Raw genomic sequence first — 26022 nt, forward strand, 5'->3', positions numbered from 1 at the left:
ATTTACTTTAAATAAATTAATTAATTTTGGCATAATTTTTGCTTTGTTGTTGTGGTTAGTGGAACTGATAGCTCTCCAAACAGTTGCAGTTGGGCAGGTTGCAGCGCGGCGCCAAGTTGGACAGGTGGCCCATGGTGACGGGAAAGGAGAGCGGCACAAACCACTTGGGATACGCGCAAATGGCGGCGGCTGCCGTCGACGAGGCCTTTGCTGCATACTGCAATAGCAATGCAAACTGGAGACTTAACAATGAAGAACGTTGCAAGTCGACTGGAACCGACTGCGCAATACTCTGTTCACGGCGTCTGTGTAACTTATCTAGTCAAGGCGTTCCGACTCGGAGACAAGAACTCACATGCAACATAAACATATAAACTATTCGAGTGCATAGATTCGGAATTTCTCTCTCACTCTCTCTCTCTCTCTCTCTCTCTCTCTCTCTCTCTTTCTCTCTCTCTCTCTCTTTCTTTCTCTCTCTCTCTCTCTCTCTTTCTCTCTCTCTCTCTCTCTCTCTCTCTCTCTCTCTCTCTCTCTCTCTCTCTCTCTCTCTCTCTCTCTCTCTCTCTCTGGCATAAGTAGATGCATACCGCATCTAGCCCATATATTTCCCTAGATATATTTAAACATAGTTTCAAAAATCGATATTTATCAATGTTTGGAGAAAAGATATTCAAAAACTAGAAACCTATTCTGCGTATGCGTAATTGTAATTTCGTATTCTATATATACCCATTACTAAATAGGTCTAATCTTCTTGATTAAAGATGAGAGTATGTATGTATATTCCAAATTAAGAGTCGAACGGATACAAACCCAAAATACACTTTCTGATTCGTGAACAGAGTATGGGAAAGTTGGTAATTGCTGCAGCGGCTCACCTGTTCAGCTATGACTGGCCTGAAGGCGCTGCTGCGCGGCGGCATGGCCAGCTGCAGTGCTTGCGGCAAGGGCAGCGACGGGGGCTGCGGTAACGGCGGCGGCAACAGCTCGGCCGGCGTCTGCTCCGCCGGCGGCGAGACGTTCTCAATGGCGCGTATCAAGTCCAGGTCGCAGCGCTTGAGCACCAGCTCCAGCACGGAGCGTTTGCGCTGTGGAAATAGCTGCGCCAGCATATCAATCGCCGTTTGGGAGACGATCTCGCGACGTGGTGCACTCAGATCCTGGGCCACTGCCAAGGTTTCGGGCTCCGCAACAACTGGCTTTGGCTGCTGCTGCTGCTGCTCCGGTGCCTCCTGTGGACTGTGTGCTGCTGCAGCCTGATCTTTGGGCTGCGTTACGGTCAGTCCAAAGATGCTGCCCGGCGGCAGAGCATCGATTTTGCGGCCCGTCTTATTCGCCACCAGGCGCAGCGCGATGGCATCCTCGACCGCCTGCTGGCGCTTGAGGGCAACCTGCGAATGGCCAAATGCCGATTGAAATTAATATGCGACAAGTGTTGGACGCGACTTTCCCGAATCTCTGTTTGACTTTGCGTGCAGCAAACAGACAAACAAAACAAAGCGCCAAACGGCCAAAAACATCTGCAATTCCTTTGGGTATCACACCCGCATCGAGGCAGGGTGTTCCCAAACACAGAAACCGCCCAAAAAGGGAATGAAATAGTTAAGCTTGCTGCGCTGTCAAATATGCAAGCACATTATGTGGTTAAATATAAATCAATAGATACATTTAGTCCATTATCTTAAAAGCTCTATAAAAGCTTTTGTTTTATCCTTTTTGTATTGAAGTTTTTATTTCAATTAAAAGCTTGTTAAAAGCTCAAGTATACGATTAAGATCAAAGAACAAGATCAAAATACGATTTTTTTAGGGGAAAGACTTAAAGCTAATCCTAACCTTTTTCTTTTTTAGTGTTAGGTTAGTAATATTAAAAAAATAGGTAAGATTTTAAGTATTTACAGTATTTAAAAAAGCGCAGTAAAAGCTCAAAATAAGCTTCTGAGTCTTTTATAGGGCAACAACTCTAAAAAATTGTGAAGTTTTCTGCTTATAAGTTTTGATATTTTAACTTTTTAGCAGCTGTTTCCTAAAAGCTGTTTAAAGCTCATGGAAAGCAGTTAAGTTTGTATTAAAAAGCTGCTCAAGGCTTAAGCTAAATTAAACTTAATCTAATTAAGCCCTAGAAAAAAAATACTAACGATATTTACACAAAACAAAATTGATTTGAAAAGCTTTGATTTATGCAAGGCAGTAAAAAGCACGCAACGATTTCAAAACTTCAATTTATGTGAATTTAGGAACAGTGTTCGCCCAGTTCATTTCCCCCTAATGTAATGCGAGCCCTGGCAACAGTTGTGCAAACATTTGGTAAGCGGATATTTTAGCTCGATTTGTTCGTACGCTTTGACAACTTTCCATCATCATCATCATCTTCATCGTCCTCATTATTCACCAAGTCCGAGACCAGAAGAAGTTTAGCCCAAATCTAGACAGCATTTCGTATTTCATTTGTTTGCATTTGCTCGCCGGGAGCAGAGAAAAAGGGGCAGGGGCAGAGGCAGTTGGCCAGTGGCATGTTTATCTTTGAAATTAGAACATTGTGGTGGTTAATCCAAAGACAATACTAATAGAATAACTATTAATATGTGCGAAGCGTCTGATAAGAATTATGATAGTGTATACAGTTAAGGCTGCAAGAGTTAACAAGCGTATAATTATAGCAGGAGCTGTCGGCTTGGGGCAAACAAGAGGTTTCATTTACTCCAAGGTTACAAGTGAATAGTTTGAAGATTTGTTGAATAAGCTGAATATTACAGCAATCAATGTGCAAAACGCGTAACAACAAAGAATAGAAAAAATCAAACTTTGCCTTAGGGAAGACATTGGAGTCAACTCCTAATTTAAGATCTGTTAAAAATTCATTTAAGCCCTAAAATATTTGTCGAGTTAAATGTAACAATAAGTTAATATTTTGTATATACTATTATAATAAATAAATAACATTCACGATACTCGCACTCTTCACTTTCTCTCTGCAACAGCTCACCTGTGCGGCCATAATGCGCTGTCGCTCGAAGATCAGGACACACTTGGCACACTTGCAGCTCTTGTAGGTGCAGAGCTTTTTGTGGCCGCGTAGTTCCGAGATGATGCCATGGTTGCGGCAACGGGCGCACTTGGGCACCCGATTCGAGGCTTTGGCCAGCTGCGTCTCGATGGGTTTCGCCGACTTTGAGCCGGCTGCTAGACGTGGCCGCTTGGCCGCGTTAACCTGCCCAACCACCGCACTATCATCGGCCATTGCAGCAGAAAGGATTCAATTCAAAGTGATAATTGTTAAAAGTTGCGACCGTTGGCTTTGGTAGCGCTGCAAATGCCAAGCGAAAAGAAACTAAATTTTGGAAACACTTGACTTGATGTCGAATTGTTTCAAACCAGATTTTCAATTGGACGTTTTGTTGATCTACGCAGGCGCATTAGATAAATGCGCTTGCAGCAAGTCCTGGACAATGTGATTGGTGGTTGTAAGGTGCTTGGCACCTCCCACAGGGCGGAGCCTAAAATGGGGGGCGGTTAAAGTCATAGCTACAAAATGATATACCAGAGAAGCACCGTTTTTTTGCTTCAAATTTAAGAAATACTGCAATTTTGATTGTTTGTGCGATTTTTTTATTTATTTAAATACAAAACGCGTTAAGTGTGTGTTGGTAAGCGGGAAATTAAGGCGGCTTAACGTTTGCTAACCACTTAACATATTTGCTCCACACCTAACAGAGTGCACGCTCCTCAGCTAACAGAATATGCAATCGATAATAAGCTGTTTCTTAAGTGCCAAATAGCAAGCACGTTAGCAAAACATAAAATTAAATAACTAATAGCAATACTAAAATAGAATGCATTTTGTTCTACTAACATAATTGTAAATTCACTTTTTCCGTTTTCATGCATACATCGAGTACCTCAGTGAATAAATATCGCAAATGTAGTAGTGAAATGAAAAATATATCGATATTTCGATATTTGTTCCACGGTGCATCGCTAATTTTAGTCAGTCGGAAATCATCTTCGAACGTTAAAAAATGGATCGGTAGCTAAAAGAGATAATTTAAAGCGAAAAACGCAAAGAAAACGGCTTTTGTCCGCTATTTCAGCGATTTTTTTTGTGTTGTAATCAGCAGAAAATTTTTAACAACAGCTACAACGACCAAACACCACCACAGTCAGTCCCAGGCAATAACCAACAGCAATTTTGCAATATTCTATCAAATTTTTGCAACTACAATAACAGCAACCACTATCAAAGCCCAATAGAAAGCCCCCACAAAGGAAAAGTGAAAAGCAGATTCATTTTAATTGAAAATAGAAGGAATATTCAATTTTTTGCTCGCTTTTCCCGATGTGATGAGAAAATCCAACAATAACAACCACAATTACCAACAACCGACCGACAACAGTGCAGCGCAGCCAACGCCAGCAGAGCAGCAGCTGCCAAACAGTGGCTAAAAATTGTATTGCCAAATTAAATTTTCCTTCAAACATTTTTTCATGCTGCTGCGCAATTCGCAACGACGCCGACTGCAATTACAGCAACATCAACTGCAGTAGCTAGAATTCAAATCATTTCTTGGCAGAGCAGCAGCAGAAAAATCTTTTCATCAGCCACCATTTTGAATGAGCGCAGCAACAACAACTAACGCCGCAGCCGCAGCAGAGAGAGCGAGAGCACAGCGCAGCAGCGACGTTGACGTCAACATTGTGTCTTATTAGCGTCGAGTAAGAGCGGTGAGGAGGTGCAGGCCCAAGCATTGCAGCTGTTAGACCGGAAAAATTAAAACAAAACAAAAAGCAGTGCGTGCATTTGCTTGCTTGTGCGATTGAAGCAGAGAGACTGTGTGAGTGCCAATTGTTTAAGGGAAAAAACCGAAAGGCCAAAAAAATGGTTGAGCGCATTTTGGAGGAGAAAAATACCAGCACAGCTGCTGCCAAGGAGTTTGCGTCGCTGCGACGCAACACCGGCTGCGGCAGCAGCAGCAGCAGCGCAAACAACAACGCTAGCGGCTCCGCAGACAGCGGCGTAGGCGGCAGCAATGTCTCTTGCAGCAACACCGACAACAGCTACAGCCAAAGTCAATCAGGTGAGTGTTCAATTTCAAGTTATTTTTTTCTCCAATCTTAACTCCTTTTTTGCTACTCTTACGCTCTCGTGCTCTTTGGTTTTCCCTTGTCAGTAAACGTATGTATTTATGTACATATTTTTTCGTTACATTTTAAGTGGTTTTGTAGCCACTGTGCATTGAAACTTTTTGCAGCTGCCGCTCGTTGCCACGCACATGAACAGAGTGAGAGGGAGCGAGAGAGATAGACGCATAACTGAAGAGCGCGGCGCCCTTCATCCCTTTACCTTGCGTGTTAGTTGCCCTTGTGTGTGTGTGTGCGTGTGTGTGCCGTCCACCTTTCTGCCTCTTCTTTTGTTACGTTCTGTTACGTTTTTATGCCCCTGTTTGTGTAATGCCTGCCACTTGTTTCTTCTTCTTATTGTTCAGTTCGAAATTGTTCTGGAAACGCAATGCACTTGCATCAGTGTGCGTGTGTGTTCACATTTCCATTACGCATACATTTTCATGCTATATTTTTAGTGCTGCGCTCAAACAGCTGAGGCCCCTGGCAACAGACCATTGAATAGAGTTTTCTATGCTGCTTTTAAGAATTGCTAACACGTTTCTAGCAAATGAGGTCTTTGACATTAGAAAATGTGAATATGGATTGTAGGGTATATCCATCCCGCACATACAATTTTCGGCAACAAGTTCATTAATTTGCCCATCAATTGTGCCACGTCAGCTATTGATTTGCGCAAACCTATCACTCGTTATTCGTAAGCAATTACGCATCTACAGTGGGTCACAGCTTATTAAAATGCGTACGAATTTGTCCCAGCTTTGGCATTTGATAATTTGTTTAAAAAATTCGGTTTGCCTCATTCCATATCATTTCTCTACAAAAAGAAGTAGAGAAGTCGAACAACTAAGAAACAATTTTGGGTCATAAACTGTTACCTAGTCAATAACCTTCGGGAACCACATATTTTGCGGTCTTACGGCAACAAATACCGCAAGTCCCGCTTATAAATGTTTTAACGACAATAATCATTTTGATTTGCTTGAATAATAGTCGCGTCTTTATGTCATGCATTTCCAGACCTCAGTCGCCTCTATTAAATTAAATAAAAATAAACAATTATATACAAATTTACTACGTACATGTATATATATAATCCAAACACGTGTCGTTCCTGATTGTCTTTTATGAACTTTGCGACGTCAATAACAAGCTTGCATCACTTAATAAATACCTTAATGTAGAATATATAAGATCTGTGTTATGAATAAGAAATGTAAAAAGAAAATGGAGGCTCGCCAGTTGTAATGTTATTCGTACGTTTTGCGCGAGATCAATTTTCTTTTATGTACAAAATATGGTTATTATTGGAAGAGAAAATCTTTCTTCGGCAACATTTTTCCAAGCCAACATTTTCCAAATCTGGCATAATATTTTTGTCATATAGCATTGTTTGCCTTCATGTTGCTTTATAAGAGTAATATTTTATTGTATCCTACATTTTATTTTGTTCTTATCTAAAGAACATTGGACTCTCTTGCACTAGCTTTTAAAGGCCTCTGCATTTATCTCTTGGGCACCAATCGAAACAGTCCCACTTCAATGAATCCTTCTTCCAAGTACCAAATGCGCGTATATTCAAAAATTAATAAACCATTGGCTTATCTGTGCAATGAGCATGGGAAAAGAAAATTAAAGAGTGCCAGCGATAAGATAGAGTATGTGTTCCCCCCTGTCTCTGCCTCGTAGGTCTGCGAACAGCTGGAAGGAAATGCGCACCACGTATAAACAGCTGCCCTCAGAAGAGAGGCGCAGGCAAAAGCGAAGAAACTTCCCAGAATGTTGCCTATCAAGTCTGTCTGAAAGTGGTTGAGGCGGGGGTAAGAGGTAGGGATGCGGCGATGTGTGGGCAGGCAGCGTGAAATGAATTATTGTTGTTGCTTTTGGGCTAGCTGCGCGCCGAAGCTTATTTCCGGAATTGACAAATTAACAAAATTCATTTGCATTTTTGTGAAGCACATACATGTAGAGAAATGAGCTGAACGCGTGCAAGCGAGACGGCCATATGCATGGCTATCTTAGCTGAGTGCTCAGGCAATTAATACAAAATGATTCACTCTGCGAGCTGTTCAACACGCAAAGAGCTTAACAAATGAAAACGGATCAAAATGTTAATAAACTGTAAAGCGAAACTAGCGCTGCGGCAACCAGCTACTGCAACAGCAACTGCAACAGCGACGCGAGCAGCGCAGCGACAGCGCATAACCTTGATGACGTTTATTGCACTTTGGCGCTGCAACGAGCAGCAGCAACGAGCAGCAGCAACCCAAAATAGAACGACAGCCAAAGCAAGCGGGCAAACAAAAATGAACGAACGATGCGAACAAAGACAAAGCGATGAGCGCTGCGGCCGCCCGCTCTCTGCTAGCAACGCTGACCGAGTTCGAGCCAACGTCTGCTGACGTGTAGCGACTGCGCTGCCACTAGTGCAACAGCAGCGGCGGCAGAGGTTGATGATGACAAACCTAAAAAAAAAAAACAAAATAAAACTGAGAGAAAAAAAAAAACAATAAAAACCACGTTTATCAGCGCCTTAACTGAGCTGAATGCATATCAATTGAATTGAAGGCTGTGTGTGTGTGGGGGGAGGGAGCGAGTGAATCGCTGTGTATATTCAGCAATTTGCAGCTGCATGCTGGATACACGCGCCTTGCGGAAAAAAACGGGATTTGGTGGGGAAAAGGCGAAGGCGTCGTCTGTCGCTGTGCCGATAATTTACTTTGCAATTTTCGCGCAAGCAACAATGAAAGTTGCTGCATATGCATGTACATATATATGAATATGTATGTGCTATTTGACGACTACTTTGTGGGTGGTTGCTTGGCCAATTGCCACCGTGCGTTGGTCTGTGCCACGTCTAATGAGTGGCAGACAAGCTACATACATATATAAAGTGTATCATCATTATTGTCAAGAACCTCGTGCACACTGGTTGTGTTTTGTATAAACAACAAGCACCCAAAAATTGCGTGCGTACGTGCGGCTTCTCACACGCATCTGCTACAAACACCCCCCACTCCCACCACCCACACACACACACACACGCAAGCAACGTGCATATATGCAAATGTAAACGCTGCCCTGCAAAGTTATTTTGTGCATATGGCAACGCTGTTGCTGTCGTGCACTGTTAAAAAAAGGAAAATAAATCCCAGCCTCAAACATATTTATTCGTTTTGTCGTTTTTTCTTTTGAGAAAACAAAGCACCATTAAAAAGAAGTGTTTTTGTTGTTTTGCTTTGCTTTTTGCCCTTCCACTTATTTGTTTTTGAACGCAATTCGCACATCAGGCGACGATATTGGTGCGCGTGTATTTGTATATATAGTGGTGTCGATGTCTGCGTTAACCTCGTTTTTTACGCTGCCCTCAACAGCACGTCAGCAGCCTACGTGATGTTGTGCTTGTGTGCGTGCCGCACACATCAATTCAGGTATAAGCAAGAGTGCGAGAAAGATAGGAAGAGAGAGAGAGAGAGAGAGAAAGAGCGAACGAGTGGTAGCGCCGTGTCTGTTTGTTCATTTTTGTCTTTTACTCGCTCATTCGTTGCTGGCGATGTCTGCTTTTTGCGTGGTCATACCGGTCTTTTTCAATGCGCAGCCCAATGAGTGGGCTCTCTCTCTCCCAGTGTCTGCTCGGCTCATCCGCCCGCTCTGTCCTGCACCGTACGGCTGTGTTGTGGCCACCACTTGTCGCTTTTGTTGTTATTTTGCTGTTATTGCTGCTGCTGCTGTTTGTGTTTTGAGCTGCAGCGACAAAGCGGCTGTCGCCTTTTGGCTCAGCTGGTTGTCGGTCTGCGCGTCTATACTGTGGTGTGGCTTTCCTTTCGCTCTCTCGCGCGTGATTACTTGGCCAACCCAAAACAAAAACAAAAAAAAACGTGCTTTACTGCTGCGATTATGTCAGTCTCTAATATTCCCTCTGTTATCGTCAGCTGCTCTCTTTCCTTCTTTCTCTCTTTAACGCTCTTTTTCTGATCTGCCTATGTATTTGTAATGTTTATTTTAATAGAACGCAATTTAAATTCGTTAAAAATTTAACACGATCTGCCATCATCTTTCGCTTCCCACTTCACACACGCCCATGCCATGTTGCCAAATTTCATACGCCATTCAGTTTCACTCTTTTTCGCTGTGGATTTTTTTTTTTTTAGATATCCCGATTCAATGATTCTCTAAATTGAATCAAATTGAAAAACTTTCCATGCCAAAGTATTCGATTGTTTTTATTGGTCCCAACTGAGCAGGGGATCACCAATTTGATACTGCAATTTGCTTGAAGACGACTCATAAGCAAATTTATTTCTAACTCAAAAATTCTTAAAACCGGCTCAGCTTTGCTTCCGGCTGCTCGTTTTTGCATTCGGCTTAAATGTTAAAATTATTGTGTAAACAAAAACCGCAAAAGCTTGCGTACATTGTACGTATATACATGTGTACTTATTGACATAACGAGTGTAACCGCAATATGTACTTACATATGTTAGTATTGCATATCTCTTAAACCGCTTCATGTGTCATAAAGTCACGTAAGCACAAAAAATATGCACAAACATTTGCGACATCAGCGTGCACTAACTCGCTCTTTGGCACGTGCAAAGAGCACGAAGCTGAACACAAGTATTCCAAAGCTCTACACCTCCGCCCTTGCCCGTTAGTTACATTACAAGGCAGCGGGCAGTTCGCCCATACTCTTATTAGAAATGCGTTTGGCACTCACTCGCAGTGATGTGCGCTCTGCCCTGCCTCTGTGCTGTTGTTCTCTCACAGCTGCTCTCTGACGCGTTCTCTCGTTGAGTTAGTTTTTCGGCTGCTGCCGCCTGGCCTGGGCCTGACACTGCTGACTGCTCGACGGCGCGTGTTTGTTTCTTTCCTCGTTTGCGCCGCGCGACGACAGTCCGGCTACATTTTCGTCCGTGTTTTAAGAATTGTTCTGTTTTATATATTTTCCACCATTCGGTTTTATCACATTCGCGCACATATACATATATACTATTTCCCGCAGCGGCCGCAGTACAACAGAAAAAGCAAAAAAAAAAAAACCACGTCGTCTTCTCCCACACACCATTCAGTAACTAAAGTTTTTCCGCGTGCTTTCGGCAACGTTCATTCATCAGCACTCGTTCGATTCGATATCGAATTGTGGTTGCTTTAAAGATGACGGTTGCCTTTTAAAATTGCATACAAAAAATTTGAAAAATAACTTCAACAGTCATAACAAAAAGTGTACAAGCAGTTTTTAGCTACGCCAAAAAAGTAGCAAAAAACGTGCGACGCTAGCAGCGACGTTGACTGAGCAGCGGGCGTTGCTTAGATAAATTGCGTTGCGGCTAAAAGCAAAGCACAGCAGCAGCAACAACAAAAACAACAACCACAAACATGTTGGGTAAATACAAAAAATTACACATTTAAGAAGCTTTAAGTGGTAGATTATGTACATATACATATGTATATGTACATATGCACATATACATACGTATGTACATACATATATCCCATATCCATACGTATGGGGATATTAATAAGTGTGCTCACTAAAACAGAGTTCGATTAAAATGCCGGTTTTGCATTTGTGTTTTGCCTTTTGTTTCATTCGTTGCCTTTCCGCTAACTTTGCGCGTGTGTGTGTGTGAGTCATTTGCTATTTGCTCTGCCTTCTGCTGTTGCATTTCCTTGTTACTGCTACTATTATATTCAACTCTTTCTACTCCCATTGTTTTGCGAGAAAAAATAAAAAATTAAGGAAAAAAAAAAAAATAAATGGCCTGTGAATATTTTGCTATGCATATGCATGAGTACAACAAACGGTAAACAACATTTTGCAATTCCAATTAGAGTACTTGGCAACTACAACTATAACCTAACTGGAGGGGCTAATGCCTTTCTGTTCTGTTCCAAGGTAGCTGAGCTATGAAATCGCTGCAGACGAACACCTGATGGGGATTTAAAAGAAAAAGACTATTAAAATTAGAAATAATTTCTATTGTTACTACCAAGTGTAACTAGTTTCAATTTCAAAATCTGGAGACCAGGACCTGCATTTGACGACCTTTGAATCTGCATAAATTATTTTTTCTTATTTCGGACATTGACAACCCTACGAAATACTATTCGCAGCAGCCCCGTTGAGCCAGAGCAGTCTGTACGTTCCAATACGAAATTGCGTTGCAGCAAACATGCTCAACGAAAGTCTAGTTGAGGGCGAAGAAGGCGTAAATAAAGTGAGCGAGGAAGTTGAGGCAGTAGCGCGTGCCTTCTTTTGCTGTTCCTCTCTTTTGTCTGGCACACACCGACAAAGCACGCAGGCAAGCATAGCAGCGCCCTAACGCCCCCTGCATAGCAGAAATGGCGACCTTGAGCGTTGCGCCGGCAGGCATAGCCACAAATATACAAATATCCGTTCATTGTAGGTACATATGTGTGTATGAGTTAGTGATTATATATTTTCCTTTTCATATAATTATGCATTTTAGTTTGCTTTTGTTTTTACAAACACACAAATACATTCACAAATATTAGCGCACCCCGCACACGCTTTGCCGGGCGGCTTATTTGTTGCTCTTTTCTTTTACTTCTCGCCATTTTTATTCAGCTTTTGCTTTTACAATTTTATTCGGCGGCGCAATAATTTTCTTCCTCTTCTGGGTGGATTTGTGTTTGTTGCTGCCCGTATGAAGTAACACGCCATGAGATTGAGCGACGGCAGCAAAAGAGCGTGACAGCTAAAGAGAGCGGCGCGTGTATCGAGCTTGCTCTTTGAATGGTCTTTGCTCGTTTTGCTGCCTCGCTCTCGCATCTAACCAACCGCATGTGTTTTCCAATTGGGAACTTTCTTGCTTCAAGTTATCTTTTTGCTTTGCTTACATTGTTTTTTGCTACAATATAATTTGTTTACTGCTGTTGCCTTTTTTTTTCATTTTCGTTTTGCCACGCTTTGTTAATCTTGAGTACCGGTGCTCTCTGGCGCTCTGGCTCATACACAACTTTTTATTTTGCCTTGCTACTTCTTTTTCTTCTTAATTATTGTTGTTACTGTTTATAGCACTTTACTGCTGTTTTCATGTTTTTTTTTTATACTTGTTTTGCTTGCAGCGTAACTAAAATGTTTCAAGGTTCTTATGTTTTTTTCTTCTCATAATTTGCTTTCAATTTATGTTCGTTTGATAGTGCTGTTCCTCTTTGATTGTTGTTTTGCTATCAGCTTCGTTTTGATAAGCCGGTGGGACGAGAGGCGGCGGGGGAGTGGCTTTCAATTCAAAATTGGCAGACGCCTTGTGCTTTAAGAGGAGCGCAATCAGATCGTCTGATATTATGAGCTGATATTAGTCAAGCGTTATTTTCGTTTACTACTTCGTCTTCTTCTCTGCTTGTTTATTTTTAAGTGACTTGTTTTCAGAGTCTGACCTTGTTTCGAGTTCTTTATGAGAATCGTTCTTTTTAGCTATTTAATTAATTTAATAAACAACAAAGGCTGTTTCTAACTGTTTTAGTAAATTGGGTTATTGTAAAAGCTTAAATAAATGTAAAACGAGAGAGAAGAGCTATCTTCGGCATGCCGAATACTCTTGCAGACCAAGTTTCGTGAATACATCTCGAAAAAGAAACAAGTTTTCTATTCAATAACTTGATTTTTGACCAATCGTTCCTATGGCAGCTATATGATATAGTCGTCCGATCCAGCCGGTTCCTACATATTGTACTGTATCGACTCGATACTGATCAAGAATACATATATATACTTAATGGGGTCGGAAATGTCTCCTTCTATGCGTTAAAAAGGTTTCTATTTTTAAAAACAAGTTTTTGGAATAATTTATTTGCCCCATTATTATTTTCATTTGTTGTCTATAGTTCCTATAGGCTCTGGGGGCTCGCATCAAGCGACATGTGCTTAGATGTAAATACTTTCTGTACCCCGTATAGCTGCAGGGTATACTAAATGAATTTCGTAGTGTGTGGAAAAGTTTTTCAAATAATCTGTAGCTGTTTTTTAGTCATATAATTCTTGTATTCTTGGCATTTATTTGGCTTCGATGTTGGTTTCCTAACCCAGGCTAAACTGAAATGAATTATCTACGTCTCGCTTTTAACTAGAATGTTCTATTTACTTGCCACATGTTGCATCATCAGTTCTACCTAGAGAAATAAGTAACAGACGCGGCCTTAAGCAACAACTGTTTCAGTTTGCAATTCTTGGGCAAACACATGACAGCAATTTTATTGTTATTATTGCTGTTGTTTTTGTTTTTTAATAGCCTATTTATGGCCTTATATCTGAAACGCAGTTTAATAATTCTTGCATTTTATACATATATTCATATCCATACGTGTATACGTAGGCTCAATCTCTTGGCAAATATTTGTTGCATAGTTTTGTTTATAGAGTTGTTCTGGCAATTTAATGCAAAAATATGGCAGTAGCAGCAGCAGCAGCAGAAAACAATTTATTTATTTCCTCTTGACTTTTTATGTGTGCTCAGCAAACAAACACCCTAACAAAAAAAAATGAATGAGGGGTATATGCATGCATAGAGCTCTGGATAATATTGTTGTCTAAGCGTTAAAAAAAAACCTTGTTATCATGGGTAAGTTGAGTTAAACATTTGTGTGGGAGAAACCCACCTGAAGTTGACAGTAGACGCGCGCTAAAGAACACGCTACGGTGTCATATATTCATTTAATTTGAAAAATAAAGCGTTGGAGTCGATACTCTGCTTCTTTTGATGTATATAAGCTAGAATCCAGGCAACTCTTGCTTTACCATAATCACGGAGGTCCTTTGACCAACTGCTAAGAACTGTTTTTTCTTCGTGTACAGGGTGTCCCGTTAATCAAACAAAGTCGACAACAAAGTCTACTCTGTTCCCTAAGGTATATATCGAAAATTCTAGACTTTTAACAATATTCAAGGAGGACATTTGCCCAAATGTTTAGAACCGTTTTCCCACTGTGTACAGGGTATCCGTTAATCAAGCAATCTCGACTTTATACTCTGTTCCCAAAGGTGTATACACATATATGCTTGAATCCAGCCAACTCTTCCCATTCCAAAAATCTATAATTAAACCATAATCAAGGAGGACCTCTGTCCAAATCTTTAGAGCAGTTTTTTCACTGTGTACAGGGTATCCGTTAGTCAAACACTCTCAACTGAACTTGCGAACTTTCGATTTTTCTTTATTTATTTAATTTAAAAACTTTATCTGCTGTTCTACAAATATTTAAATGAACTTTTTTTTTGCGGCTCAGTGCGAGCTGGGCGAGTACGACGCAATAAATTTAAATAGAGTCGCGGCACATGCCGCAAACTTGAGACATAGCTAGAACCTGATAGTACGACCGACGACTGACGGCTTCAAGTCTCAATATGCTCTCGGCAGCCCCTGCTCCGCAATCCACGTCGCCGTCGCCGCTTTACCGGCCGGCAAACACGTCAGAGATAAGTTGACTCAAGAACTAGAAGCTAGAATTTAGAATGAAAGAAATATGATGAAAGCAAAAAGCAGCAACTATTTTTAAGCTTGTTTTTCACTTCAGATTCAGTTTTCTACGGCTTCGAATTGACGTACGTATAACGAAAACTAAAAACAAAACAGACAAACCGTTTATGTTTATCGCAATAGGGTCTCTTACGTGGTATATATACTATATATATAACAGGGTTCCCGAACCTCACTCAAGGTGATTCGACGATCGGTAATGCGAGAGGTCAAAAGCAATACAAAACTGTTAACGCTTCTCCCGGTTCTTAGATAAGCTGGCAACATCGAATGATTCTCTCCTCTGTCTTTGTCGCGTCAAAAAAATGTCCACAACTTTGAGGTGTTTATTTTTTTGACTAAAAACAAGCTGATGAAATACGATGAACATATTTCATAAGGCGTCTCTTAATCGATTGAATAAAGACATCAGGTGATGTCTTCCGAAAGATTAGCTTCTGATTTAATCGCATTAAAAAGCGTTGCATCTATTTATTGCACGTGTCACATAACATTTAATTCAATTTATAAAAAAGCATTGATAGTACATTTTTGCACAATTTGAAGATTTTGATGAGAATCTTTTCATTTACAATAATTTTCTGCTAAGAAACGAAACAACAAATTTTCAGCATGAATTTCACTTCTCTAGAAAGGGAAACGTACTTTTAAATAGTTTCTAGAAGAATGCAGAAGCAAAAGCATTCGAAGCAAATGAAAATCCATGTAAATTGTCAACAGCTTTTCGGCAACAAATCGGCGGCAATTTATCATAATTAAATTTCCTACGACAGCAAATCGTTAGGAAAACAGGTTCGTGTGGAAAATGAACAGAAAAAGAAAATATGCATCAAATAAACAAAATGATTTGCACAAAAATTCGAAAAGCAATGCGCAAAAAAAAAAATATCACAAGAGGCGCCAAAAAAAAACGAGGAATAAACGAAAGCATTTAAAATATATAATCAAAGCGAAAGAATACACATATGTATATATTTTTATTATTTCTTGCAGCACGCGTCTTTGTTTTTGCCACAATTCAACTGACGTAATTGATAAGAATTAACAACAGAAATAAAAAAAAAACGCACTAATTAGGCCAAATTTAAATTTAGATAGGACCGTATAACCACAGCTATTAAAACGTTTATGTGTGTATGTGTGTGTGTGTGTGCGTCAAGTGGGCGCAAGCAACGTGTGTGCGCTGGGCGTGGCAGCGCAGGATGACGCCTTTCGGGGGATGTAGACTTTGGTGGGCTCTCAGCCAAAATTTCACTCGAGGCGAGACACAATTAAAATCAAAGAAACAACAAAACGAGAAGAATTTTATAATCGCAATATCATTCGATGAGAGCAACTGAAATGACGTCCGCGAATTGACTATTGGATACGTAAGGGGGGGGTGGTCTGCACCGGAACCAAAAAGAAAAGGCGGAAAATCTAGAAAAGAAAAATGAAAGCTTGTCTAAATATTTAAAAGTATTTGTTTATCAACGTATTTGCGGTGCTTGCGTATATTGCGTTCTAGAGAAATAGTTGCTGCCAGCAGTCGAGAAGGCGGAAGAGTATACGATAGAATGAAATCAGAAAGAAATTGGGTCACACAAGAAAACACTATATACAATATGGCATGTACGTGTATGCGATTGACAACTGGATTTATGTAGCATGCGATAAGAATGATCGATCGCCTTCAGTTCTTCAGTATCTATAGAAAATGAGGGAAACCTTTCGCTGAACTGTGCCATCTGCTTGATCCTAAGCGTGCTTAAGAGTGAAAGAATGTAAAATTATAAGCAAACAGAATTTGAATGCATTCGATTTCATTGCTGATCACTGATCGCTTTAGAAAATTTCTTTTTTATATCCAAAACGTGTAGTTACAATCCAGATTATGATTAGTGGAAATAATAAAATTGTTTGGCTGCCTCGAGGTGCGGGTTTTGTTTTTTTTTTTTTTATATATACATATCAATTCTGATCATTGATCAGTAAGGGAAATGCTTTATATATTATTCCGACAGTAAAGTTCCAATAGTGAACACTAATCGAGCAATTTTTACCTAGTCTATGATAAGTATTACCTTTGGCAAATACATTTAGTAAGCTTCAGAAAAACCAATTATCACTTATGAGCTCTGTAGCTGAAGTACATGAAAAACTATCTTTTCATTTCGAAGAAAATTACGGCAAAGCTCTGATCTGTTTGAATCATATTTATTCATTCATATTCATTTAAGTATTTATATTATGTGCATTATTTATTTATTATTTTATATATTTATTTCAAGCATTCCATCACACCATCTATATAATCCTTAAGTATCCATATGTACTCTTCGAGTACTTGAATGGCTCGTCTGGTCGTTTATTTATTTTATTATGTGTCTCAGCAACAACATCACGAGCCACTCGCAAAAGGCCAACTACCTCTGGCGATCAAAAGTCCAACAGAATGCAACAATGCATATTAGCATTAGATTTATTATTATTATAATGGACAACCAGCCCCCCCGCTACGCCCACAACTCAACTACACCCCATTGAACTCTCCACAGCATATGCTGCTGATTGCGCCTTGCATTTGCAATGCAATTGAAGATTGGCGATTGGCTGGGCCAGCGATCTGTCAGTTGCTCCTCCTCCCCCTCCTCCTCTTCCTCCCCGTACTCCACCCCCTGCCTGTACGCGTTTAAGTAAGTGGCCAGACAGACTCGAAAGCCCCATGGTATCTATAAATAGAACATCGAACGCACAACCGATTCGTGTGCCCGGTTTATGATGACAATTAAAAATGACAGAACGTTTATCTTGGGCACGCCGAAGTTCAAATACCCTTGCACGCTGGTGTTTATGAAAATATTCCACTATCAATCGATTGCTGATAAAAGACCTATGTATATGGATAAAATAATCTGTTGTGTTCCTATAGCAGCTATATGCTGGATTTATACTGATATACATATGTATAACATAACATATTCGAGGCGTTACAAACTACACGCAAAAATAATAATATCCTTTCCAAGAGTATAGATACTCAACAATGCGTCGCCTTCGTTTCGTCATTATCATTATTATCATGATCATTACAAACAACATTATTGTAATAATTACTGTCAGGCTTTGCTCAGTCACTGGCCCCGCTCCTCGCTTTCCTCTTCCGTTTTCCCGCTCCCTTCGTTTTTTTTAATACACTTTTTGTTATGTGCCCTGCCCTGCCCATTTAGCATTTATTTTATTTGAATTTTACATATTTTATTTTTTATTTTGTTTGTTTTTTTCTTATTATTTTTACTGGCTCGCTTTTGCATCGGTGGTGACTTGTTTACGACATGCGATTTGCTTTCTACGCAGTTGCGCTGAAATTATGTACTCGCTATAGCGATCTATCTATACTATATACATAAATGTATGTATATTATTTTTCAATATACCCGTTTATTTATAAACATTTATGCATTGATAAAAACTTGAAAATAGGCATACAAATATGGCAAGTGGTCGCCGATAAATGTGCGCAAATATGTGTATTGGTGTTTGTTGTGCGCCGAGCGAGCGCAAAGCCAAAAGCCAAAGCCGCCCAATGGGCCATGTCTATATATTTTTGTTGTAGCTGTGTCTCTTGATAAGTACTTGTTGACTTATTTGATTAACATTTCTTGAATCTCGATTTAACGCTAGCAGCCCACGAAGTCGCAGGCTTGATAATAATTATTTTGGCAAAAAATCAAAGTGTCACGCTTTGAAGTTTTCGAGATGGACGGCAGCAACAGATGTTTAGAAAGTTACACTGGCATTTATTGGGATATATTTGAAAACTATAAAATTGCTTGCCTTTTTTTTTTATTATTCTGTCTTAATACATGGTTTAAAGTGGCAAAATATGATTAAGCAAAAGACATTATTGACACTATAAAGTATATGTATACATGTTAGACAAATTCGATTGTGTGCCTCTTCGAACAAATCGATGCCCAGGACAAAAACTAAAACAACAGTCAAATACTATTTTTGCCGTTAGCTCAGCTGCCCTTCTATGCGATTTTCATGATTGCAAAAAAGGCTGACTTAACGATTGTTTTTAGTAAAGTGTATGTGAAATATAAAGTTTTCTTTAAGCAATGAATTTAGATTCTGGATTCTGTGCTCTCCCAGACATAATCTCTTTTTATTTATATTTTTATAATACTTTCGGAACTGTCACCTGAGTGGCTAAAGTTGCTCTCGTTCGGCTAGTTTTCGCTATGTTTCTTCATTACACCGACACCCTTATAAATATTTATTCAAAATGTTGCTTCTTTCATATGTAAATCAAAGCATTATATGGTGCAATTTCTAATTTCGTATGGTATTTTAATTCCATAAAAGGGGATTTCGTCATCATTTGCAAACAGCTGCCTACAATCTTTGGTTACGCTCTTACGATACGATCTACGGCGAGCCGAGTAGGAACCCCTTTAAAAAAAAAAAGGTGACTCAAACACGACGAGTTGAATAGCAGAATAAGTGACAAAATGTTTACACGTTGTTTCAAATTATGATAGAAACCGAAGGAAAATTTTTGAAATTAGATTTAAGTAGAGAGGAAATAAAAATAAATATAAATATATGCATCTATAGTTTCTAATCGGCAAGATTTTATAAACAAGAAATCAAAATCAAAAGCAATCGGTAAATCATGTGAATAAAAAAGAATACATAATAAACATTGTGATATAAAACAAAGTGTAAACAACTTTTTTTATAAACATATCTTATTGTGCATAACGAAATTAATTTTTGGACCTACAATTAGTTCGGCAATAGTTTTAACAAATGCTTCAGTTCGCTTTCAAACGTTGTGCAGAGCAGTTGCAATCAGCAACTACAGTAATTTTCGATCTATCATAGATAAAGATCGAACGCCTGCTATTTCATCATATATCCTAAATACTCGACTAACTGCAAATAAGTTAGTTATTTCTTTAAACTTGAGTTTATAATAACAAATATCTTCTTCAAATTTTTCCATTTTGCAGACGGTCAGAATGAGTTAACGCGCTACAGCAGCGAAGATGTGTCCGGCAACGAGTCAAGCGAAGCGCCCAATATGACCGAAGTGGAGCGTCAGGCGGAGCTCAATCGGCACAAGGAGGAGATGCAAAAGAAGAGGCGTAAGAAACGCATCAGCTCCTCGATGCACTCGTCAACATTTCAGGGCAAGTATTATATATATATATATGACAATTCTCCAAGATCTTTTGTAATGGAATCCGATTTCTCTTTTCTCACTCTAGAGCTGTACAAGCTGACGGGCGAAATACTGGGCGAGGGCGCGTATGCATCGGTGCAAACATGTGTTAACATTTACACCGATCTGGAGTATGCTGTGAAGGTTATCGATAAGATACCGGGACATGCGCGTGCGCGTGTCTTTCGCGAAGTGGAGACATTCCATCACTGTCAGGGACATCCGGGCATCTTGCAATTGATCGAGTTCTTCGAGGATGATGAGAAATTCTATTTGGTGTTTGAGAAAATTAACGGCGGCCCATTGCTGACACGTATCCAGGAGCATATCTGTTTTTCGGAGCATGAGGCGGCGCAGATCATTAAAGAGATCGCGTCCGGCTTAGATTTTCTGCACAAGAAGGGCATTGCTCATCGTGATCTCAAGCCAGAGAATATATTGTGCGTAAAAACAGATTCGCTGTGCCCAATTAAAATTTGTGATTTCGATTTGGGCTCTGGTATTAAGTTCACCACGGACATTTCATCGCCAGCCGCCACGCCGCAGCTAATGACACCAGTGAGTTAGCTTGGATTAATATATAATATATATAGTTGTTCCTGATTGCTAATCGATTTTGGCATATTCACAGGTCGGCAGCGCCGAGTTTATGGCGCCCGAAGTTGTCGAGCTGTTTGTCGGCGAGGCCAACTATTATGATAAGCGCTGCGATTTATGGTCCTTGGGTGTTATCGCGTACATTTTGCTTTGTGGCTATCCGCCATTTTCAGGCAATTGCGGCGAGGATTGCGGCTGGAATCGCGGTGAAAACTGTCGCACGTGCCAGGAGCTGCTTTTTGAGTCCATTCAAGAGGGTATATCAAAAAAATTTAAACAAATTTTGAAACGATTTTAATTTATATTTTCCTTTATCACAGGACGTTTTTCCTTTCCGGAAGCCGAGTGGCATGATGTGAGCGATGAGGCCAAAGATTTAATTTGCCGTCTGCTAGTTAAGCAGGCTTCCAAGCGTCTCAGCGCCGAAGCGGTGCTCCATCATAATTGGATACGCATGTGCGAACAGGAGCCACCAGTAAGCAAGCAGGCGGGTCGCCATAAGGCGCTTCAAACGCCCAACAATATAAGACGGTATGGTTCGACTTATCCACTAAAGAAAGCATACATTAACTTTAATCCCTTGACCTCTCCCCACAGCAATCATCAGTCTGCGCGTGAGATCTCGCAGTTTGCCGAGTCTGCAATGGCCGTGAAGCGTGTGATCCTGCAGCATTTTTCGATGCGCTACGATTATATGAAGGAGCGCCCGAATATCTATCAGCCGTCGCAGGCCTACATGGATGCGTATAGCGATGAGAATTATAATCCAAAGCCGCCGGCTCATTTCACACGCAGCCGCTCGCAGCGCAAGGCAACAGCAGCTGCTGCCGCCGCCGCCCCCGCCTCATCGTCCAGCTATGGCGGCCGCTTGTCTACGGCTCAGCGGAACGCCAGCAGCAGTCTCAGTCGTCAATCTTCAAGGAATGCCTCCGGCATATTTAACAACAGTGGTGGCTTTAAGACGCTCAATGTGCATGAGGAGGATGACGATGATGATGAGGCGCTGGAGGCTTTTGGACGCCTGGACGAAGGTGTCGACGATGAGTGGGCACAGGCGACGCGTCGCTATGAGGAGCAACGTGAGCTGCAACAGCAGCAGGAGAAACATCACCAAATTGGCCATGGCAGCCGCAGCGAGGCTGAGGGCGACGAGATGGAGGATGATGAAGGTTATGAGTTGGGAGAGGAGGAGAGAGATGGCGAGAACTATCAGCACTACAAGCATTATTGGCGCGAGCTGGACGAAGATGAGGGCGATGATTATCTTTATGAGCAGCAGCAGCGCGTGGATGACATAGCTGAAGAAGATGAGTACGACGAGGGCGAGGAGGAGGATGAGGAGGAGGAGGAAGCTGACAATCGAAAAGAATTGAAAGCCAAAGTTGATGAGAACGAAGAGGTAAAAGTAGTAGAAAAGGAGCAGAAAATGGATAATGAGAAAGAGGAGGAGGAGGAGAAGAAAGATAAACTTATTATTGATAATATGGAAAAATCGAAGCAAAGCGAATTTGCTTTAACAACAACAACAATGCGCAACAATGCGCAGGAGATAGAAATGTTTAAGGATGAGGCGAGGCAGGAGAACGATGATGTTGATGGGGCTAAAAAGCAACAAACAGCATCAAGTGATATTAGTGCTACTACAATCACCAACACCAACACCAATACCAACAGCAGCAGCAACAAAAAGCAAGCAACACCAGTTACAGCAGCAACAACAACTGGCAATGAAAGGGATAACGATTACGATAATGATGATGATGATAATGATGATTATGTTAAACTATTGGATAGTATTAGTGATTTAAATGAAAAGCTACCTGAAATTTATGAGACTGCAAATATTGTTGTCAACTCGGCGGCAGTGCCAGCAGCAACAACAACAACAGCAGCAGCAGCAAGTGCAACATGCCCACCAAAAGATAATAACCATGTTAATGATTCGAAAGCGCCGACAGCTGCAGCTGAGGGGACAACAATGCGAACGACTTTTGGCAAACAACAACAACAGCAGCAGACAGAACAACAACAACATCTGCCTGCTGGCAACACCAACAAACAACAGCGAAATGTTTACTTTGCATTGGATGCATATCAAAATGACGAGGACGCCGACATTGATGAGGAGGATGACGATTACGAGGACGATGACGATGATGAGCACGAGCTGAAGCTAACTGGAAATGGTTTTAAGGCCACGCCACCTGCCATTTGCAACGCTTACACGCGCAAGCAACGGCAGCAGCAACAACAGCGCTATATAGCACCACGGCCCGAACAGCGGCTAGAGAACTGGCGCTATCGCAGCAGCCATCAATCGGAGCAGCCGCAGCAGCATACACTTGTTGCCGCCGGCGGTTTTCGCAAATATCGTCCACCATTTAGCACTGGCGGCGGTGGCGGCCACTATGGCAATCAGCAGCGCAACTATTTGGGCAGCTTCTCGCACAGCGGCGGTGCCGCTGGCTACAAAGTAACGCCAACACCAGCACCACCGCTGGCGGTAAAGCAACAGCAGCAGCGGCACAACAGCGCCGGGAGCAGCAGCGGCGGTTCGCCACCATCCGATGAGCATTCGCCCGCCACGCAGATACGCAACTGGCGCCAGGACTGCGTCTATGCGCCGATGCGCAGCTGCGGCATGAACCAGCCCAGAGGCTTGCAACGCGCCCATCAACAGCAGCAGCAGCCGCCTGGGCGCATTGGTTCCGGGCGCTTTGCGCACTCATCGCAGGTGCCGCCACATCTGTTGGATGAGCCGCCCACATTGGGCATAGGTCTGTCGCCGCCCAGCGAGAGCCTACTGCTGCAAAGGCGCATGCGTCAGCAGCAGCGACCCGGTGACTTGCCCGAATACTGTGAGACCGCAACGGCCAGTGGCTAAACGGGCGCTGGAACCACAACATCCACAACAACAAGAGCAGCTGTACCGGGCGTCGGCTGCTTGTGGTCAGCAAAGTGTTTGGCCCGAAATTGTGGAAAATCTTGCGGCGTTTTGGCCAAAAAAAAAAAGGAACATGTTAAATGTTTTCTTTTTTTTTCCGGTTTTTTTTTTTTGTTCTTTTTCTTTGTATAATTCTTTTTTTTATATACAAACTCAAAACAACAAACAAACAAAAATAGCAAACAAACTATAATTATTCATTTGCAATACACAATTTCTTGAAACTTTCTACAAAAACTGTTGACAGAAAGAAACTACTTAAAATTCCGTCTTCATTTAATGCAAAGTTTAAAATTCTGTTGATAAGATTCTTAAGAAACAAGCTGAAAGAAGAAGAAGCAAAGAGCGCCTTAAAAAAGCAATCCAAACGTGCTGTTTAATCGTGAAAGTTAACGAAGAAAAACCAAACAGTCGTTCGAAAAAAAAAAACAAAAACAAAAAAAAAACAAATATATAAACAAAACCTTTTTTTATAAAAAAGATTTAAAAAGTGAAAAAAGAACATGTAACTAATCGCTATAATTTTTTTATTATGAAAATAAAAACAAAAACATGAATGAAAATTGTGTTTAAGCAAGTTACACACACAAACACACACACACACACACACACACACACACATGCACACAAACAACTAAACGTAGAAACTATTTCTATTTTTGAAAAAAAAAACCCAGTTGGCGCCAAAAAAAATTTTAACTTTTTGTGCTTTTCTGTTGAGACTAGAAGAAGAAGCAAAAGTTATTGTTAGTTATTTTCTGTTTTTCGCCGAAATATATCAATTATAAAAAATTTGTAAACAATTAAGGAAAACCAAAATGTACAACACGAATACAAACAAAAAACTGTTGAAATTTTGATAATTTTCATTTCAATTAACAACAATTGTTACAAAAATGCTTAAAAAAAAGAAAGAAAACATAACGAACATTAAAGTTGAAGAACTGAGTTACATTTTTGACGGGCTCTGAACAAAAGTTCGAGTTCCCACACTCAAACCCACATGTACACAGACTTTGCGTTTGCCTAGTTGGACTTTTGAGAATTCCTAGCTATTTTATACGCAATTTGTATTATATTTATTTGGAATAAATAAATGTAATATAACAATTGCCTATAAAATAGCTGACTATTGCTTTAAACTCCACTCAGGCAATTTTGCTTAATATGCGCTTAACATTTATGTTAAAACATAAAACAAACAAAAAAACAAATTCCCATTCCTTTAACATGCATGTTAAACACATATTGAGTGCTCTAAATTAAAAGAAATTCTTAAAGGGCATACCCCAACACTTTTTTACCAACTAAATTTCAATTTTTTCAACACTAAACACAAACATTTATTAAAGTAAAACAAACAAAAAAGCAGAGAGAATTCTTGACACATTGCTCAACAGGTTTTTTGCTGGGCGTAAATAACAATATTGAAATGGAAAACATGTGTTAATTACAAAATAAAAATAAAAATAATAATAAAAATTGTGATATAAAATGTAAATGTAAAATGCACCTGAAGAATGAAGAAAAAGAGAAAAACTATCAACTGACGCTGTGCCATTAACAACAACAACAACAACAACAAAACACGACCACAACAACAACAATATAAAAATACTAATAAAAGTAGTAGACAGAGGTTAAGGGAGACAGAAAATTGTTTAATTATTATTATAATAATTTTGTTTTTTGCATACGTTTACGCCCCAACGAGATCAGAGAATGTCAGAATGCTTTGCGCCTCAACTAATTGTATACATAAGAAGATACTTCTATTTTTCCGAACAACAAAACTGTTACTAAAAACTATAAAAAAAAAAAAAACAAAAACAAAAAAACAATACTTCCACAAACAAACAAAAATAATTTAAAAGAGAATCTAACTATTGCTATGCATAAAATACAACAAAAAATACAATCCTATTAATATCAAACTTTTTTTAAAAAACAATAAATTCAGTTACAATTTGAAAGAAATTTGTTAATATTTAAGTGCGAGTACCCCAGATAATTTAAAACAAATTTATACAAATATGTATTCCTATGAAACAAAACAAAAAACAACTAGTTTGTTTGCATTGTAAACAGGAACTCACGATGATATTTGATGATGATGGCAAAACAAAAAAAAAAAAACTAAAAAAAAGAAAAAAAAAACTAAGGAACGCTCTTGTTTTAATTTGTAAAACTGTGAGAAATGTTTCGCAACGAAACAAAAAAAATATATGTAATAACATTTATAAGTAAAGGGAACTAAGCGAGAGGCATGTTAAGCAAGCAGCGCTCCAAAAAAAGAATCGTATACTATACACAACACTACACTACGCAAACTGACACACACACACATACACACATTTACATATACGACATAAATTTAAACAAACAAAAACAAGTTAACTTTAGTTTTTATTCTTTTGCAAGAAAATGTCCATTCAAAAACGAGTAATATTTTGCCGTACACAATTATACTAAAAACGCGCTGCTTTACTCATTAAAAAAAAAAAACGAAAATTAAAGAAAGCCAATATACTCTCTGTTGTCGCAATGGGAGTAGAGTATATTTTAAGTGTGTGCATAGCCAACGAGCGAGTTTTTGAGAGCGTTGTGAACCGCAGGAATGTTTGAAAGATCTTTAACGAAGAATGCAAACAATAA

The 26022-nt window shown here is 40.0% G+C and overlaps 2 protein-coding genes across 3 annotated transcripts; one reads left to right on the forward strand and one right to left on the reverse strand.

The window, feature by feature from the left end:
• Positions 1-3: 3 nt before the first annotated feature.
• On the reverse strand, positions 4-9643 carry LOC115766232. Its single transcript, XM_030710092.1, has 3 exons — positions 9593-9643; positions 879-1391; positions 4-217 (listed from the first exon to the last, which is right to left on the reverse strand). Exons 1-3 carry the CDS (start codon positions 9626-9628, stop codon positions 56-58), a joined length of 711 nt encoding a protein of 236 aa, XP_030565952.1. The 5' UTR covers positions 9629-9643; the 3' UTR covers positions 4-55.
• LOC115766231 (probable serine/threonine-protein kinase MARK-C) lies at positions 4014-23483 on the forward strand. 2 transcript variants are annotated; one of them, XM_030710089.1, is made up of 6 exons: positions 4014-5074; positions 19615-19794; positions 19873-20384; positions 20458-20680; positions 20744-20954; positions 21021-23483. In XM_030710089.1, exons 1-6 carry the CDS (start codon positions 4876-4878, stop codon positions 23305-23307), a joined length of 3612 nt encoding a protein of 1203 aa, XP_030565949.1. In that variant the 5' UTR covers positions 4014-4875; the 3' UTR covers positions 23308-23483. The 2 variants fall into 2 exon arrangements, with proteins under 2 accessions (XP_030565949.1, XP_030565950.1); XM_030710090.1 differs by lacking the exon at positions 4014-5074 and adding an exon at positions 9990-10500.
• The last annotated feature ends 2539 nt before the right edge of the window (positions 23484-26022 follow it).

Source organism: Drosophila novamexicana, unplaced genomic scaffold (genome assembly GCF_003285875.2).
Source record: "Drosophila novamexicana strain 15010-1031.04,08,12 unplaced genomic scaffold, DnovRS2.1 tig00001062-arrow-arrow-pilon, whole genome shotgun sequence".
NCBI classification, from domain to species: domain Eukaryota; kingdom Metazoa; phylum Arthropoda; class Insecta; order Diptera; family Drosophilidae; genus Drosophila; species Drosophila novamexicana.